Below are 18,216 nucleotides of genomic sequence, written 5' to 3'. Positions count from 1 at the left end.
GCATGATACTTCATTTTTCATATACTGGCCTGGTTACCCCTAAAAATTCTGTGGGCGCCGTTGGTCTTGGTTAGACATGTAGAGTGCATCTCAATGGTCCAGACGATCCAAAACACAGAACCTGAAGCAAACGGTTTCCTATCATTAGATTTAGCCAAAACATCAAAGGCCCAATGAACTGCTTCATCTTCACAATAATAGTCTATAGTGCAAAGATAAATATTTTAGTTTTCCCTAATAGAAGAAAACTGTCAGACATCGAGCTTTTAACTCGAGCATTTTAGTAAAATGTGGAATTTCAAAGTATTTAGATATCTTTCTGTTCACACTACCATGTTTTAAGGGAAGTTCTTTAACATGACATTTACTACAGTTATAATGAAACTATAACTGAACTTTTATATGTGAACTAGTCTCAGTGCTGAACAACATAGAAGGAAGAGGATGAAGATGTGAAAACTGTCCAGCTGTTTCACAGAGAACTGACTTCCAGCTGTAGAGCAGAAGTTGGGAACCAACACGGTGCGACTGCGTCACCTTACATCAGCTGATTGGCGCTCGCTCGACCTGCTGCATTTCCCTCCGTTTGCCTGTTAATCCCCACTTGGGGGCAAGTGGGAGAACGCCGCCCCTGAAGGGCAGCTGATGCAGGATCGGCCCTGATCCCGTCTGGATTAAAGCGACGGCTGCGAACAGCTGTGAGAGGCCGGCCGAGGCCACATCCCTGCTGCCGGGTCCACCCAGCAGGGATGGACCCGGCAACCGTTCGACTACAACAGCATGGATGAAAAGAGGAATCTTCTGCTTGGAAATGGAATAAATAAACCAAAACCGGAAGGAGAGAACTGAAAGAAGTCCTTTAAATAGTTTTTGTTAGTGTGAAACTCGATGGCCCTTCCTAGAAGAAACAACTCTTCATGTGAAAACAGAAGCTCCTGTTATGAGGAGCCCATAAAGCCCGTTTGGGACATAGGAAAGAAAAACTACTCAGTAGTTGGAAGGTTAAGGTCATGAATAACCCCAGTGAATAAAATGTTAATGTTCTCCTTCTGTCTCTGCAGAAGATCCTGTCGTTAGAGACAAAGAGGCCGCTCTGCTGGGAGGAGACGGTCATTCATCCCTGAACTGTTTGTCTCAACGTCAATGTGAAGCCAAGACCAGATCAGCTTAGAAATCAGGGCCAGAAAGACAAACAAAACAAGGAATATTGTTTATAAAAACCAGAAATGAATTTCCTGTTTTTAAGCCTTCAATGCATTTCTCAAGTTTGTGTCACTTTATTCTGTCAAAATGGTCAAATACTGAAGGATGTTACAGCAAAACATCAACATAAACCAACTTCCTACTGTTGGCCTTATTCAGAAGTATCAACTTTGATAGAGCAATACTATTACTTTACAAAATGTAACCCTTCCTGTAACCCCAGTATTCCCGCAGGTTAAGGAACCACATTATGAACAGTTTACTTGAAACCCCTCCTATAAAGGCCAAAGGATTTCTGTTGTTAAATTGTTGATCAATTTGATCACCTAATTTGGATTTGGGCTCCAAATGACAACAAAAACAACATAGTTTGCATTTCTTTTTATATTATTTTGGCATATTTGGTCATCCAAAAACACATGCTACTATCCCTTTCATAGGCTGCACCCAAGTGCTTACTGAGTATTACTGTATTTTGTAAAAAAAACCCCAAAAAACAGCAGAAAGAACAGCGGTTTGAAATGGTGAATTGATCAGCATTTAAAAGAAGAAAATGCGTTAATTCATTTTTCCAGGAACATTTTACATTTAAACACGCAGACTGAGGCTGAATGGTGAAGGATTTCTCTGCACCAACGGGTGGTTGCACACAAACCACCCCAACCTTAAACCTGCAGTAAATAATGCAGAAAGTGATGGGAATTTATACATATATTATTCCTAACTGTAAATAAATGCACAGTCTTTGAAAACATATTTACTCACATTTTAGTGAAGTAGGTTCTTTAGATTTCTGACTCAATTAAATTCTCCAAATACAAGATATGAACTGCTCAGAACATCTTAGTAGAACTTCGCATGGAAAAAAAAAGACTAAACCTTTAATTCAGCGATGAGTTCTACCAGCTCCTGTTTTGTCGTGACCTGTACAGTGTGCAGACATGAATAAAAATGAGCAAACGATGTGGAAAAAGACGGGAAGAGCGGCTGGGATCAGAGAGGAACGGCAGCTGCAGCGAGCGAGCCGCTTCACTTCAGCACCAGCGTGTTGACATTTTAATAGGATCCATAAAACCAGCGAAGTGGGTCAGTGGCTGAGCGTTCTGTTTCAGCGCCAGCGGGGCCGAGTCCGCTCAGCATCTGAAGGCTCTGCCCTGCTTTCTGCTCGTTTTGGTCCAGTCCCCCTCAGAAGAGATTTCTGGAAACCAGAAATAATTTGAAACCTGCGGGCGACGAGTCTCTGTAAACCGATTCTGTCACGTTAAGCTCGTCAGGCTGAAGCGCCTGCGGACGGAGTGTTGGACTGTACAAAGGTCAGCTGGTCATTCAGTGCTTCTGCTGGGAAAACAATTTGATTTCATGTCAAATAAAATATCTGTCAAAAGCTGTGAAATCTTCCCTTCCCTGAGCCGAGTTATGACCTCATCAAAGGTTCAAATTAAACAGCGTTTAATTCAAGTTGATTCAAACTTTATTTGAAAGCTTTGAGAGCCTAATTTCTTACTTTTTGTTTTGGTGATTCTCTGTTCTGCAGACACCAAAGTTAAACCACCTGGTAAGAAGGTCAGCTGGACCAACCTCATGGACAGTGAAGTGAAGTTTGAGATCTGAGAACCAACAGACAACACAGTTTATGTATCTCTGATGAAATCTGAAATGAATTTGCTCTGAAATAATGTCACTGGCTGGATTCTGAACCTGGTTCTGAAACTTCAGCCCTTTGCTTCTCCAAAGCTCTTCTTTTTCATTTAAATCCAGCAACAATCAACAACAACAAAGACGATAAAACTCTTTCTAGTTGTATTTCTATCTAGTTCTAAGCATTTATTTTACTAAAGGTTATTAGGTTTTTAAATGGGGGTTTTTGGAGGGTATTTATCTCCCCCAGCCGGTGCAGCGCCCCCCTCATGAGGTTCTGTTCCTATCAGAGCTCCATTACTCTGCTCTCTGCTGTATCACTCCATCTGGAAGCACCGCAGACCCACCGATACACATCCCTCACTCCAACCGGTTCAGCCCAACCCGTGGCGCAGCCGCTCAGAGCAAATCAGCAGATAAGGAGCTGTAGCAGCCAGATAAGAGTCGCTTCCTAATTCGAAGCAGCTGAAAGGTAAAGAAGAGTCACACTTCACTGGGATTTCCAAAGATGGGAGCTGATAAGGAGACGTGCCTCAGCTCTCTCATTGTTCTGCGGTTCCGGTTCTGTTGCGCTGCCAGGGCTTTTTGTTTTCCGTAAATGACTATTAGAAACACACAGGCGACCAGGTGGTCAGCTGAACTCCAGCCAAACACTCATTTAGCTGTGAAGTATCACAGAGTGTTCTCGCTGGGACTTTTGGACCTGATTGGAAAAACAACAGAAAGAGGAATGAATGTGAGCACAGCCAGCGATCAGAGAGTCATGGCGACATTAAGGTCCATAACGGCCGGCAGTCTGCTGCTCTGGCATTTGCTGAATTGATCTCTGTCAACAAGACGTGGCTTTACTGGAGCTGGCTGTGATTTATCGACAGCCTCGTCTGTTGCTTTGTTGTCAGCTGATGTTGGGGGAGAGGGGCTCAGGTGGGGGTGAACACAGCGGACACTACAACAGTTCACAGTAAGAAGAAACAGGGCAAAATGTTTAAATCCCAAAGAGCAACATAATAGTCCTACATACAGTACAGACCAAAAGTTTGGACACAACTGTGTCCAAGGGTAAAACTAACCTGTCTCACGACGGTCAAAAATTTGGACACAACTGTGTGTCCAAACTTTTGGTCTGTACTGTACGTCAAATAGGACTTTTATTTTAAAACATCAAAGTAAATCTCTGAGTTATTACAGCTGACATAGTTTTACAGCGTCACACTGTGTTCCCATGCATGTTGGTTTATTGATGAAAATGTTTTACATGGATGGGTTTTATTGTGAGGAAATAAATCACATTGTTAAACATCAACACCTGTCCCACTGTGTGAAAAATCACAGTGTTTAGCTCCTTCAGGACAGGGTCTGTTACTTACAGTCTAGTTTTACAGATCTATTCAGGGCTGAAACAAATAATCAAAATAATTGTTATGAATCAATTACTGAAATAATCCTCAACTAATTTAGTAATCGATTAATCGTTAACTGGATACAGAGAAAAAAGGCCATTTGCTGACAGAACAACACACCCATAGCAGTAATTAAGCCAAATCTGTTTTGGCTTCTTCTTTTACCCAGAAGTAGCCTAGTTTCAGCTTCACCTGGTTCAAATTCTGTACAAAAAAATCTATTAAGCGCTTTTTGCTATCCAATTATTAATCTGTTAATCCAAAAACAGTCCAGAATCCCCTGGTGGACATGCAGGGAAATGCAGAGTCAGTCCAGGACCAATAAAACTGAACTGTGACATCATTAAGATAACTATTCTATTGTAAAATCTAAAAGAAATCATTAAATTAAACTGTGATTTCATGAAAACCGTCAAAATGTCAAATCAGGCAGGTGAAGTTTGACGTTCTGCAGCTTAAACTTCAGGTGCTGCTTTTAATTAAAAGTATGGCTGAGATAAGGAGACTAAAGAGGACGCCCTGAGTTAATATGAAATCCATTCATATCCTCTTTAAAAGACGCAATCCATCTCTACTGGGTTCCTTACAGTAAAATCTGTAGCTCTGAACCTTTTGAAGCGCTGCTTCCTTTTCCTCCGTCACCAGAGGAAAGCAGGATGCGGTTTTAGTTCCTCTGCAACCAAACACTTCTGCTGTCGGATGTTTTACCTTTTAACAAAAGCTGCATGACACTTATACAATAATTTTGCAGATTTGGATACAATCTGTTTGTCGTACGGATGTCGGATGCAGAGGTGTCCTCCCATCCTCCTCATCATCACTGAAATCATTTAAACCTCTGAAAAGCAAAAGGTCCAGATAAACGAGACCTCAAGCCGCCTCACCTTGCCTCACATCTGTTTTTCCAGGTCAGGACAGAGCTCTACTCTTCTCTGAATCTACTCACATCCTTCCCTCCTAAAGACCTCTGCTGTAAACATTGTGGCAAACAGTAACAGAGCACGCTAGTTCACCTTTGACCCCTGAGTTCCTGGGCTGGTGTGCCGGCAGAGCATTCTGCACTAAGCAGGAATCCATTTCAACTAGCAGGGCGAGTAAATGAATTAAGGATGGAGGTCTCATCAGCTCAGCGCCGGGCCAGATGAGATCGATACATTGATCTTTGAGCTCATGACCCGGGACGCGTCCCACAGCTAAAGGCTCGGTTATTTCCCACATCAATTATTCCTCCAAAGTGGAATAATCCACAGAGGAAGCCTGGAATGGAGGAGAAAAACTGTCCTTTTCCCTGTTAGGGAGACAAAACCAGCTGATAAAGATGAGTGCAACAGTTTCCAGTGTTTAGATTTATTTGTAGATTAGAATTTTGTTCTCTGTTTCAAATATTTGCTTAATATAATAAAGATATTTTATTCCTTACTATCTCATGTTTTTGCACAGTATTTCTGCAGTTTGTTACTGAAGCAGAGGAGATTCTATGATAGAAACTGATCAAATTACCAGCAATGCAACAATACATTCTGTTCTTAAGACGAGGCCAGCTGCATAATAGCAGGACAACTTGTAATTTTTGTACCATTATCTGAAATTTTATTAATTGTTTTCTTCTGTTCACCAATATTGATATTTTTATGTCCATGACAAACAACCACACACATCCACACACTCACACAGAAGTGCAGTTTAGAGAGATCAATTAACTTATCAGTCATGTTTCTGCCAGAGTACCCAGAGAAAACCACACACTACCGGGAGAACATGCAGACTCCATGCAGAAAGACCCCTGGTTCTGCTGATTCATTTACTCGTCATTAATTTGTAAACCGTTGGTGGTTCTAGTACTTACCCAGAATCCTCAGCTGCGTCACAGCTCCGTGCAGGCCGAAGAACATCCAGAGGGGGCGTGAGTTGTCCACGCACACCTGCATCCCCACGTTGGTGCCGTTGTGGCTGAGGATGACTTCCCCTTCCTGGTTGACCAGGAAGCCCAGGATGTCGCTGCTCTGCAGAGGCGTCGGCACGCGGCACACGGCCCAGAACTCCTTCCTGTCCACCAGAGCCTCAGGGTTGTAAGGCAGGTCGCTGGGGCGCAGCACCGCTGGGTCGCAGGAGGTCACGCCGTACGACAGCGAGCCCGAGCGCACCGGGCTGGACTTGGTGACCTTGATGAAGACGGTCTCTCCGGTGCGCAGGGGCCGGTTGGTGAAGACCAGCGTCCGTTCCTCCCGGGCGTGCTCAGACCGGGCCACCGTCTGCTCATCCAGCGTCTTGATGTGGGCGCCGCGCAGCTGGTGGAAGTGCAGGTCGCTCTCCAGGGCCGACGGCAGCAGGGAGGACTGCTGCGAGTTCAGGGAATTCTGGGGAATGGGGCAGGTGGAGGAGGAGGACGCCGAGGCCAGGTGCAGCGTGTGGCGGTGAGAGTGGACGGGGCCTCGGTCCTCCTGCTGCAGGTTGAGATCGCACAGGCTGACAGAGAGGCGGGAGTCGTCGGCCTCGCGGCGCAGGGAGGAGGAGCGCACCGTGGTGAAGGAGCGTGGGCGCAGACAGTCCGGAGGAACGATCTCACTGTCTGCAGGACAGAAACAGGAACACAGCGTGAGGGAGAGCAGCAGCTAAACGCTGATTAGCAGCCTGCTGAGGCCTGCAGCACTCTGGTCTGCTGAATCTCAACCACACTGGCACCAACACGGACTTCATCCTACATGCATCAGCTGCATGCAGAGAATTTCTCATTTTTGACAGATTGTTGCGAACGTATTTTTACATTCACAACCAGAGTGGAGAATAACTGTCAACTGGAAGGAAAATGAGTTGCAAATGAATATCTGAAACGTGTGAAGTCCATTTGTCTTCAGTGTAGAGCCATTGTTTGCTGCCATTAAAGCTGTAAGCTTTTTATGGTCTTTCCACCAGTTTTACCAACATTTCTTTCCATTTCTCTTCTGAAAACACCTATTTAGCATTTCCCTCCACTGTTAAAACATCTAACAGGTTTTCTTCCAGCATCATCTTGTCTTTAGCCCCATTGATCAACCCATTAACTCTGACCAGCTTCCTTTTACCTGCTGGACAGCATTCCCACAGCCTGATGCTGCCATCACCATGTTTCATGCTTAGTTTTATCTAAGCAAAGGACCCATTTTCCTGCAGTGGAAAACTGCAGAGGGGACTTTTGGGGACGGTTGGTTGCACTGGATTTTATTCAGGCCTAAATGCAAATGCATGAAACTCTTCTGAGATTAACTTGCTGAAGATGTTAAAAACCATGTTTCATGATGCTTAAAGTGCACTACACTGAAGTTCTGTTCGTAGTGGTCAAATTGTGAAAAAGTCACAGACTGTTCCTGTGAAAATTCTGAAAATGTGCTTAAAGAAACAGAAACCAACAACCTCTGTTCCTGAACTGAAAACGTTCATGCTAATACTGCTGTCAGCCATGGCAGGAAAATAAAAGGTATTGTTGATGACGAAAAGTCTGAGGCATCCAAACAAGTTCACTTTCTTCACTTTCTATCCTGGGATCTCCCCGCTGAGAGCCGTTAATAACTGCCAGCGCTCTCTGTGTCTAATTCGTCTGATAAGCTGCCCAGAGCTTGCTTACACTTTCTAGATGTAGCTGCTTTAAATAACACGCCTTTCCTAACCTCCCCTGAGCCTGGCGGTGGTAAAATTAGCCTGACTGAGCCGCCTGTTTGGTCTGTAATAGTTTGGGTGGGATCAGATTATCTACAACATGCGTATTTGTTGGACTCAGAATCAGGGGGAATGACGATGCAGGAAACAAACGAGATCTTAAAAACAGTGAGACAATTATAGTGGCTGCAGGAAGTGAACGAGGGATGAAAAACAGCAGCTGAAGGTCTGGAGAGCCCCTCCGGTCCGGGTCAGCACCGAGTCTCTCTATCAGACCAGGGCCTGACTGCAGATAAACCTCTTAGCCTCATTACGAGGCCTGCAGGACGGGCTGCCGAGAACAGAACAGGAAACCACTTATGATGCCGTCCTGCAGCTGATTGAGACACAAACCAAAGGCAGACTGATATGAAAAGCGTCCTGAAAGAAGATCTGCTCGACAGAACTAATCTGTGGTTTATGGAGATCATTTTAACTTACAAACAAAAGCTTAAAAATACAGCTCTATCCCAGACGCTGCTGGCCTGAGTTAGCATGCTAAATGTTAATGTTAAAACAGAACAATTAGAAAAGGACTGAACAAGTACAGGTGCAAACATTTCTGTTCCACATTTATTATGTCATTGACTTTGTAGCAATCTCTCCTGCTGAACAACCATGAAGTGGAGGTAGACACTTGATTGGATCAGGTCATTAATTTAGCAGCAACTCCTCATCCTGATTGTGTGTAATGAGGACATGAACAACCTTTGAAATGGAAGAAATTCACAACAGAACCCGAACCAGGCTTAGAAATACTGATCATCTTCAACACTTTATGCCATTTTAAAGCTTTTTCCTTCTGTGCCCAAAAACTAAATAATGTCCCACTTATAATATAATTATAAGTGGAACTCAATCAAAATTTTAATTGAGTTAATTGCAGAGTCTATAATTAATGAATGGTTATTAATCACATTTTCATTGAAAACAACATCAACAGAATAAGCAACGTTTTCCTTTCCAAGACCCTTTTTGCTGCTAGATTATTGAACAAATATAATCTCAACAACAAAGACTGTTTTTAATCTGTTATTTAGGTTGTTAAGCCATCAGATTTGTGCAAAGTGTTATTCTACTCATTCAGATTTCCAGAGTTTCAGAAAAACCTGATCAGTCAGGAACTTCTTTAGAAACGTGGACGCTGACATCAGTGTTGGCGGCGTCTGTGCTGCTGCTACATATTTAGCATTGAGATGCTATTTTAGGCTAGCATAACTTCACTGAGAGGCCAACTCATTTTTACACAACAGTCTTTTTCAGCATCTCATCGTTTTTGAAGCACAAATTAACCCTTAGTGGGAAAAGAGAAGCAGCTTTGTTATCCATCTCTGCTGTTAGCGAATGTTGGATTTACGGGCGTACCGGAAACACGCAAATATATTCCAGCTTGGAACTTTTGTAAATTGAAAAAATCTGATTAATCACGTTAAAATTAATGTAATTAATTAAGGTGTTCATGTCTCGACCCTGCTTCTAAAATGACTCAAATAATGTTCAACAACTGCAGTCTTTTGACTTCAGTTTCTAAGACGAGTTTTCTTAATTTCAGGGTTTTCAGAGAGAAAGTAAAGATTTTAGATCCACTTATCAGCTTTAACAGTTATCTTTAACTTTGCTAGCTTTGTCAGGATTCCCCTTTTAGTTTGTTGGTACTACAGAAAAGTCCTATGGGTATTGTAGTGCTCTGTCACACAACTTAAACATCCTCTGCATAAAGCGAGAGCTTTCGGTGTTTCAAAGAAACTGATAAACTCAGCCTGAATGCTAAGTGATATTTAATGCAAGCTACAGATTCCTTTCATGTTGGCTTACGTGAACCCACCTTAACTAGAATCATGTCTATATATTCAGCTCATGTCAATTCCTCAGTTCTCTCTAAAAGGCAGAGAATCACATCAAACTTGATGCTTTAAATGTGTAAAACTGAACTGGAGTCGACAGCAGCCTCCTCCGCGTTTGATCCTCTGATTTTTATGTGCCGTGGATGAAATCCCGTCCGACTAAGACTTGGAAAGATTCCACAGCATCACCGCTCCATCAAAGTCAAGTTAGCCGTCATGTTAGCTACTAATAACCCAAAGCGGCAAACTTTGTGATTAATCTTTAATGGGACTCTGGCTTTTTAATTGTGTTAACAGATTAGTCAGAGAGGCTTTAAATGGAGAGGACGGTACCTTTGGTGCACGGGTAGCTCCCAGAGACTCCTAATCAACCATTAAACACCTCTCAGCTCTGAAGAGAGCAGCCGCTAACACTCCCAGAGGCGAGCGGCGCATCACTGGGCTGAATTTCATCCGTTTCCTCTCAACAACATCCTAACCTCTGAACATCTCAGAGCTCTGATGTTGTAACTTTATTGTTAAGTAGAAAAAAAGATTAAAAAATGTCTTTCATTTCTATTGTTTTTTAAAAAGTTTTTCCAATTTGATGATTTTGGTCCACAAGGAAAAAGTTTGGACACCTCTGCCTCTCTGCTTAGAGGCAGAGGTGTATGATGGCAGTGGCAGCATCATGCTGTGGAGATGCTTTTCTTTAATAGAGATTAGAAGGTTTACTTTTCAGCAAAACAACCAGAACTACAATGAAATTTAGATCACAGCATATTCATGTTTTAGAACGGTCTAGCCAAAGTCCAAACCTAAATGATAAACAATATCCTGTTTAATTTTGCTCTGTTTATCTCTACCTCCTCTGGAAAATATACCTGTCTGTGGCAATACTTGAAAACTGCTGTTTTCAGACACTATGTGTGGAATCAGACAGAGCTGGAGTCTTTTTATAAAGAATAACAGGGAAAACGTTTTCTCCTTCTGCTTCACAATCATCCAAGTTGGTTTATCACAAGTAATCCTGATCAAATTTGTGGTTTTAACATAAAATATGGTAACATTGGGGTATAAATACTTCTGCAAAGTGCTGTATTGCTCCTAAATTAGTCATTTACAGAAGGAAAGAAAACCTCAAAGTGACCTCTGCTGATGAGCAAAAGCTTTCAGGCCACCTGCAGCCGAATCCTCCGCCTCCCTCAGAGGACTGGAATGATGGGACTCCTGCAGAGCCTGCCGTCACTCCATCATAAATTGAATTATGATAGGTTGGAGTTAGTCAGAGAGCTCGGGGACTCGCAGCAGGGACTGGATGGGCGATGATGACATATCTGTTGGAGAGAGGGATCCTGTGATGGAGGGGCCGCGCTGCCATTCCCAATCCTGGATTTATGTTGAAAGGAGGCAGTGGCGGCCTCCCAAGAGCCACAAATCGTCTCCCTGTCCTTTCTGCATGTCAGCGCTGCTTTAAGTCAAACTCAGGATGTGTGAACACACACCAAACGACGCATTGGCTCCTCTCAAACCCACACTCGCTCATCTTTTGTTTTACAAAAAGCTTTCTGTGAGGTTTTATGTTCCCTTTTACATCTTTTCCTTTATCTATTTCCTCAAAGGGAAGTCGTTTCAAATCTCATCTGTCTTTCTGAGACGAGGAAACTCTTTGCTTTATGAGGAACAAACCCTTTTTCTCAGCTCAGAGGACAGAAAGGGGCTGCAGCATTTACCGGGCTCTCATAAAGGAGTGTGCTGGTGCACACAGCGTGCCCGTGTGTGACCTCAGCAGCTGCTGCCCGCTAATCGTTGGTGCACCTGCCTTTTTAACCGGTACAATCACTTTGCTCCTATTGGTCCCTTTCAAATTTAAACACTCGCAGATGCTGGGGCTACTTCAGAAACTCTGTGTGCTCCTTCAACTGGCAACTCCACTTCAAAACACAACAAATCAGAGGGAGTCCGTTTTGTTTTTTCCCTCTTTTTCCTATGAGCATTTTGTCATTCCAGTAATTAGGCACCTGTTTGGTTAATCCGCTGCAAATACATGGACAACAGGGATTTCAGGGTGGAGCGGTGTCTGTTTTAGTCCACAGAGTCTCTGGCTCATGCTCTAAATGTTTTTGATTGGAGCAGTGGACAGGTTAGTTAACGCTGGACGGAGGGAGAGGCTGGGTAGCTTTAGCGGCTTTGCGAGCCTGAGCAGATGGAACGTGCCAGGAGTTTGAGCTGCAGTTCGAGATCGGCTGAGGGTTTGCGGGGGGATTTATTCTCTCACGCTCGCAGCCTGTTTCGCAGGGTTTATTCTTTATCCGACTCTGGAGGGTTTCATCTGATGTCTGCAGAGAAAAGAGTGATCTCACCGAGATAGGAGAGGAAAGGAGATGACATGAGTATGTGTAGATATGAAGGGAAGTGTTCAGATGGGATTAGCTGAGAAGGCAGAAGGTAGAGGCGGATATCCAGGGAGATTTTGCACTGAAGAGATAAAACTAGAGCAGACAGAGTAGAGATGCTTGAAAGGGAGGGATGGGCTCAGAAGGATCTTTATGCTGGATGTTTTGGTCCAACCTGGAGTCTGGGTTTTAAGGAAAAACTCGCATTCGAGTCAACTCAGCGATAAAGTCTGGGTCAGTACCAAGAGGCCCGTCCCTTTAAGTCACAGGTACTTTGGGTCACCAGTACATTTCCACTGGTACCAAACAGACTTCAACACTACTAAACTTCCTTATATGGAACCTGGCACAATACGCCCGAGTATGTGGGATCATTTAAGGCGGCTCTATAAGAATATGTCTCACACACATGCACCACTAATACAGAATCCTTCCAAGTGTTACTGACGTACGACAGCAATTACCCAGTCACATTGTTACTTAACCTCGTGTTGCAGATACTCTGCATTCACATCATACCTCAGCATGCTAAATGCTTGAATTACCAGCACCTGGCCCTCTTTCTGAATACTTCAGCTAATATTTTCTAAGTCCTTATAGACTGTATATATAAAAATCTCCTGAAAAACAAACATTAAATATTGATTTTATAAGTCTTACACTATAAAATATTGACTTGTCTTCCACTTAAAATTAGACCATTTCTAAATGTACATCTTTTTTCATTTTGATATTTAAAATGCCAGAATGTGAACGTAACTAGATATTTTTTCTGCTCAGTACTTGATTTGGATTTTTACAAGCTCTGGAAAAAATCCATAGAAAAAACCTTCACTTTAAAATTGCTCCATGTTTTCTGAAGTTAAATTAAACTAATCTTTGTGGTTTTATAGTAATCAAATTTCTTGGCCTTACAGATTTATATTTTAAACAAATCTACCTTGACACGTCTCACTGTAGGACAGAAAGATGATCAAACTACAAAAAAAAAAAAAGTTATAATGTTAAAGTGATTTTCAATCAGAGCAGCTAAATGCTGGTTGTGGTGTTATAAAACCATCATTTTTCACCCTCAACTTCCAACAATCTGGAGGAGGATCCATCTACACAGATGATCAAGTTAGAAAACTTTCTAATCAGCTTAATTTCTTCATTTCAAATCTAATTTTAGAACTTCAACCATCCGGAGCAACTGCTGAAAATCAATTTTCCTCTTGGGGATTATCAAAGTTCCTCCGATTCCCATCTCAGTACAGCACCAGGACGGCTGTCTAAGTTTAGAATGTAATTTATGAACCGGCATGCAGTCGGCCACCCTCTTTCCCGAACTGTCACAAAAAGATTTACACACTGTTTGTGCCTCCTATTGGGTTTAAGTTACTTTCTAATATCAGACAGCTGAGTGAATCCGAGGATCACTTCTTTAGATCACAAAGAAATTCAGAAAAACAGGAAACAGCACAAAGCTCTTCACTGTAACCATGGTTACCCGCATACATCAACAGTAACAGTCATTTCAAATCATTTAAAATTTGACTCCAAATGCCAAATAATACAAATTCTGGTGGCTCATCTTTGTTATTTGGGTCATAAATCTTTCTGAGGCCAAGAAACACCAAGCTGGTAAATTTTATTCATTTGATGTGTTGAGGTTTTTACTACTCAACATTTCCTGAAAACACCCCAAAAGCCCCCAAAAAGCCATGTTTTCATTTTTGTATGTTTTTCTTGGCTGTCTGCGTGAAGCGTGATCCCATTAAGAGGGAGAATCGTTCCTGCCAAGTCAAACACTGAGCTCGTATTAATCAAAGATGGGAATCCTGGCTGCTTTCTCCACTCTGAGCTGGATTTCTGTCAATCCTCATGTCAGCAGGAGTTTATGAAGGAACCAGAAAGCTAAAGCGGACTGACCGAAAGTTTAAAATTCTCTGTCTGTTTCACTTGACTTAAAACTAGTGGAGGGTTAAAATTTTGAATTGAGTTAATTGCAGGGTCTGTAATTAATTAACTGCAATTAATTACATTTTAATGAAAAACTGTATGTGGACAAAATAAGCAACATTTTAATGGCAGTGATGACTGCAGACGCTGGCATTAGTGCCGGGGACGTCTGTGCTGCTGCAACATGTTTAACATTGAGGTGCTATTTTAGTCTTGAATAGCTGCACAACCTGAACACAACAACAGTCTTTTCCAGCATCCTATCACCGGGGGATCATTTTCTGAAAAATTAACCCCCAGTGGACCAAGAGAAGCAGCTTGTGTCGCTTGTGCATCAGATTTACAGGCGTACCGGAAACATGGCTTAGGATGTTTGAATGGAAAAAAACAGGCTTCGGTCCCCTCAAGGAGCAGTGGGTCCCCACAACGTAGTATCTGCAAGGAAAATGGTCCCCACAAGGTATTACAAACAAACGCACACACACGTTCATATCAAAAGGGAAACTTAAGAGAGACCAGTTAACCTAACAGTCACGGTTTTGGTTTTGGATTGTAAGAGGAAGCTGGAGTACCCAAAGAGAACCTACACATGCTCAGGGAGAACATGCACACCAAGCAGAAAGACTTGGCCAGGATTCAAACCCAGGACCTTCTTTGTGGAAGGAAACAGCGCCACAAATGTTCCACCACAATACATCCTATATGTCCGTATGGCTGAGATGACTACAAATTGCTGCTTTTCACAAATTTCTGCCAGTTTAAGCATAGAGACAGGACAAGGGGAGCTAGAGAGAAGTTTAATCAACAGTCTGGCTGTGATATAATATAGTGACCGGAGAGAGGAACAAACAACTAAACAACTAAAAAGACCAGATTAGAAATGATGCCATCATTCAGAAACAGGAAAGGTTTGATCTTTCTTAACTGACTTACTCTGCCAATCTTTCAGAGAGACAGTGAATTTCAGCCTTCAGATGGTTTAATGAGATGTTATTCTCCCGTCAGGAGCTACCACATAATCCAATCCATCCCTGAGGAAAACGCTGTGCAGCTCTTTGATGTTTCCACCAAACCCTGAACGTCAGCGGTTCTGATAGGTGACAGAGATTGCCTCTCCTCCCAGTCGCAGTGTTTTGGTATGAGCTAAATTAACTGCTCCAGCTCCGTCGTAGTGACAGCTGGATTAGACCTGCTCCCCACCTGGAGCCAGCCCAGCGGAGAGGTGTTTGCAGCCTGGAGGCTTTCCAATCAGCCTTCATCCCACCGTCCTCCAGGACAGACCCATGCAGAGGCCGCCCTTCGTGATTAAAGCTCCGCTGTGCCTGACTCATACAATCCGAGTCCTGCAGGCTTCACAACAGCTGGAATTACTCAGTTGCTCAACCTCGCTCCCTGTGTCGAGCAAAGTCCTGCGGTGTGCACGAGTGTGTGAGTGCGAGAGTGACAGCTAACCGAGGGAACGCGATATATTAAACGACCTTTGTGGCTTGTTGGATTTCAGGCCTTTGGCGGACAGCCTCAGTCACTCTGCTGCCAACATCCACAATATCTGCTGTGCCATTAAAGGGAGGGGATAATCAATCACCAGATGCCCGAGGCGACGGAGATGTTCCCATACCTGACATCTTTAAAAGCACGGCTATATATTGTAAAGAATCCAAACTTGTCACAGCAAAGCAGAATCCAGAGGAAATAAACACACTGCATGGATCCCTGTCCTCACTCTCAGAGGGAAATCTCTAACATCGAGTTGTAGAAGTGTGGAAGAACTAAATCAAGCTTCTGTCATAGAAAATAGATTCCTCTGAAGATTCCTGAGAAGTTTCTGCTTCAGCCTTTTGACATCAAACATGTTTGAAACATCCCCCAGAGTTATTCATCACTCACCTGCTTCCTGTACTGACCTCAGATCAGCCTCAGGAAGGAGAACAGGTAATGAACCATGAACCCTAAAGAAATGTTACAATCAGATTTTCCTGCACCGAGCTTCTCACTCTGTCTCTAAGGCAGAACCCAGACAGCCTGAGAAGGAAACTCACTCAGATCTCATTCTTTCAGTCACTGCCTAGAACAGTGACTGTTATTTTGCTCAAATATGATTTTTAGTTCAAATACCTGTTTGATGCAACTGTAATCAGACTTCGGTGTGAACAGTTTATGGTCCCAAAGCGCTCTGAAAACTATTGGACAGGTATCTGAATTAGAATCAAACAAGGATGTGGCACAAATCAAATTTTTTCAGGGTTGAAAGTTTGGAATTGGCCCATCCTGAATGAAAGTTGCATTTGGGTCCCATTTGCCTGCTGTGTGAACATAGCCATAGACAAGGGTAGGAACACATGCTGACCAGTAAGTCGAAAGTTTCACCTTTCGGCTCACATCTCTCTTTCCCTTGACAGACCGATGCAGAGCTGCATCACTGCATGCGCAGCAACAATCATCTTTCCCTCTCTGTGTTTCTCTCGTTCATGAACAAAACCTGAAAATACCTGAACTCCTCCACTTGGGGCTGTTCTGCCACCACTGCGACAGCATCAAGATGCGCTGGTCACTAATGTGAAAACTGTCCAAGAACACAATTTCAAACCACATTCATGCATCAGATTGATGTTGGTCGTTGGTCGAATGGTCGTCCTCCCTCCCTCTCTAACCCAGTGTGTCCTCAAACACGCCTGAATCAGATGAGTGGTTAATGACCAGACCTTTGCTAAACTTGGCTGAATTCAGCCTTTTGAGTTGCAGACTTTCTGCTTCACAGAAACTCAGAAACCAGAGAACACACTGAACAGAGGCCATGGGACACATTGCAGGACCGTTTTGACATGCCTGGCCAGCGCAAGAAGCTTACTGCTTTCTTAAGTGGATAAAACTATTTCAAAAGGGAAAGGCTTTTTTCCCCACTCTTTTATCATTTTTGTTCTAAATGTGAGGCAAAATGGATGAACAAACACATCTTTCAATGGGAGGAAGACGCTGTGAGTGAAATGGCTGATGGGAACTGGCAGATGAGGCTTTCAGGGGCCATGTGTGTTTGAGCGCTCGTGTGCTGCATTGTCCTCGCTGAATGGAAGCTCAGCTACAATCCAACCGTTAATTTACATAATGGAAGGGCTGCAGCGAATAAACAGCATGAGAAACCCAATCCAGCTTTCCAATCTAATCCAACTTTACGTAGCTATGATTACCAAATACTAGAGCGGACTGATGAATGTTCTCAGCGTCAGCAGGAAAACACTGTGATGCAAAGAAGTTTTATTTCAGTAAGGAGTTCAAGCTAAATGTTCCTGAGCTTTTTGATAAATATGTTTGATTTGTGTTCCATTTGAAAATCTGAAGCACAGATCAGCTCTCCTTGAGTCCCTGAGGAAGAAAAGAGTGAAACCGAGGAACATGGCCTCAAATGTCAGAGCCGCAGGGCTTTTCCTGCGAAAGGGAAAGTTTCATGGAGTGTTACACACAGAAATGTGATGTAAAGAGCTGATGTGGCTCATTTTTCAGCATCACAAAGAGGCTGAGGCTACTCTAGATGATGTACATCTATGTCAGTCTTTGGTATCGCTCCACTCCTCTGCACAAGCCCCTGTTTGTGGGGGCAGATGTGATTTAGATGCCCCCACCCTGAGGAAAAGGAGTCCTTCTTTTCTGCAGACTGCCCAGCATATGGCCTGATTGTAAAAGTCCAGTAAAAACAACACAAGAAGGGGCCTGGTTTCTACACAAATGTGCTTGAAGCCGTTTTTCTTCCAGTGATCACAGGTTCAGGCAGAACATTTGGGCTCAGCTCAAAGCTTGGATCGTTTTCAAGCCTTTGTCATCCACGAAGAGGTCAAAATTAAGAAGTTAGAGTGTAGAAGGTAAACATTAACAAGGCATATGTACATTTTTTTGATTTTTTTTTTGTTATGTAAATTTCCATGAATGAAATAAAGAATATTGTTTTGAAAAGCTTGTAAGCAAAAAAGTGAGAACAGGATCACTAAGAATGCAGCTGAAAGTCATAATGGCCTGGATTTCACAGCAGGTTTGCATGTTACTGCCTAACAACATGTCCTCTTAAGACAAAAAGACTTGAACGCAAAGTTTGAAAGCTTGAAATTTACAATTACAGGAAAATGTATATTATCATTTGTCCAGAGATGAGGA

At 43.0% G+C, this 18,216-nt stretch overlaps 1 protein-coding gene across 2 annotated transcripts in view; it reads right to left on the bottom strand.

Moving 5' to 3' along the window:
* The window catches only part of neurl1aa (neuralized E3 ubiquitin protein ligase 1Aa), a 64,269-nt gene that overhangs the window by 7,418 nt on the left and 38,635 nt on the right, over window positions 1-18,216 (bottom strand). For both annotated transcript variants that reach the window (XM_032563533.1, XM_032563534.1), the window contains exon 4: window positions 6,088-6,810. In XM_032563533.1, the coding sequence (XP_032419424.1) occupies window positions 6,088-6,810 (723 nt within the window). The remainder of the gene's footprint in view (window positions 1-6,087; window positions 6,811-18,216) is intronic.

This window comes from Xiphophorus hellerii, chromosome 5 (genome assembly GCF_003331165.1).
Source record: "Xiphophorus hellerii strain 12219 chromosome 5, Xiphophorus_hellerii-4.1, whole genome shotgun sequence".
Classification (NCBI taxonomy): domain Eukaryota; kingdom Metazoa; phylum Chordata; class Actinopteri; order Cyprinodontiformes; family Poeciliidae; genus Xiphophorus; species Xiphophorus hellerii.
This window is presented reverse-complemented; position numbering and strand designations above follow the sequence as displayed.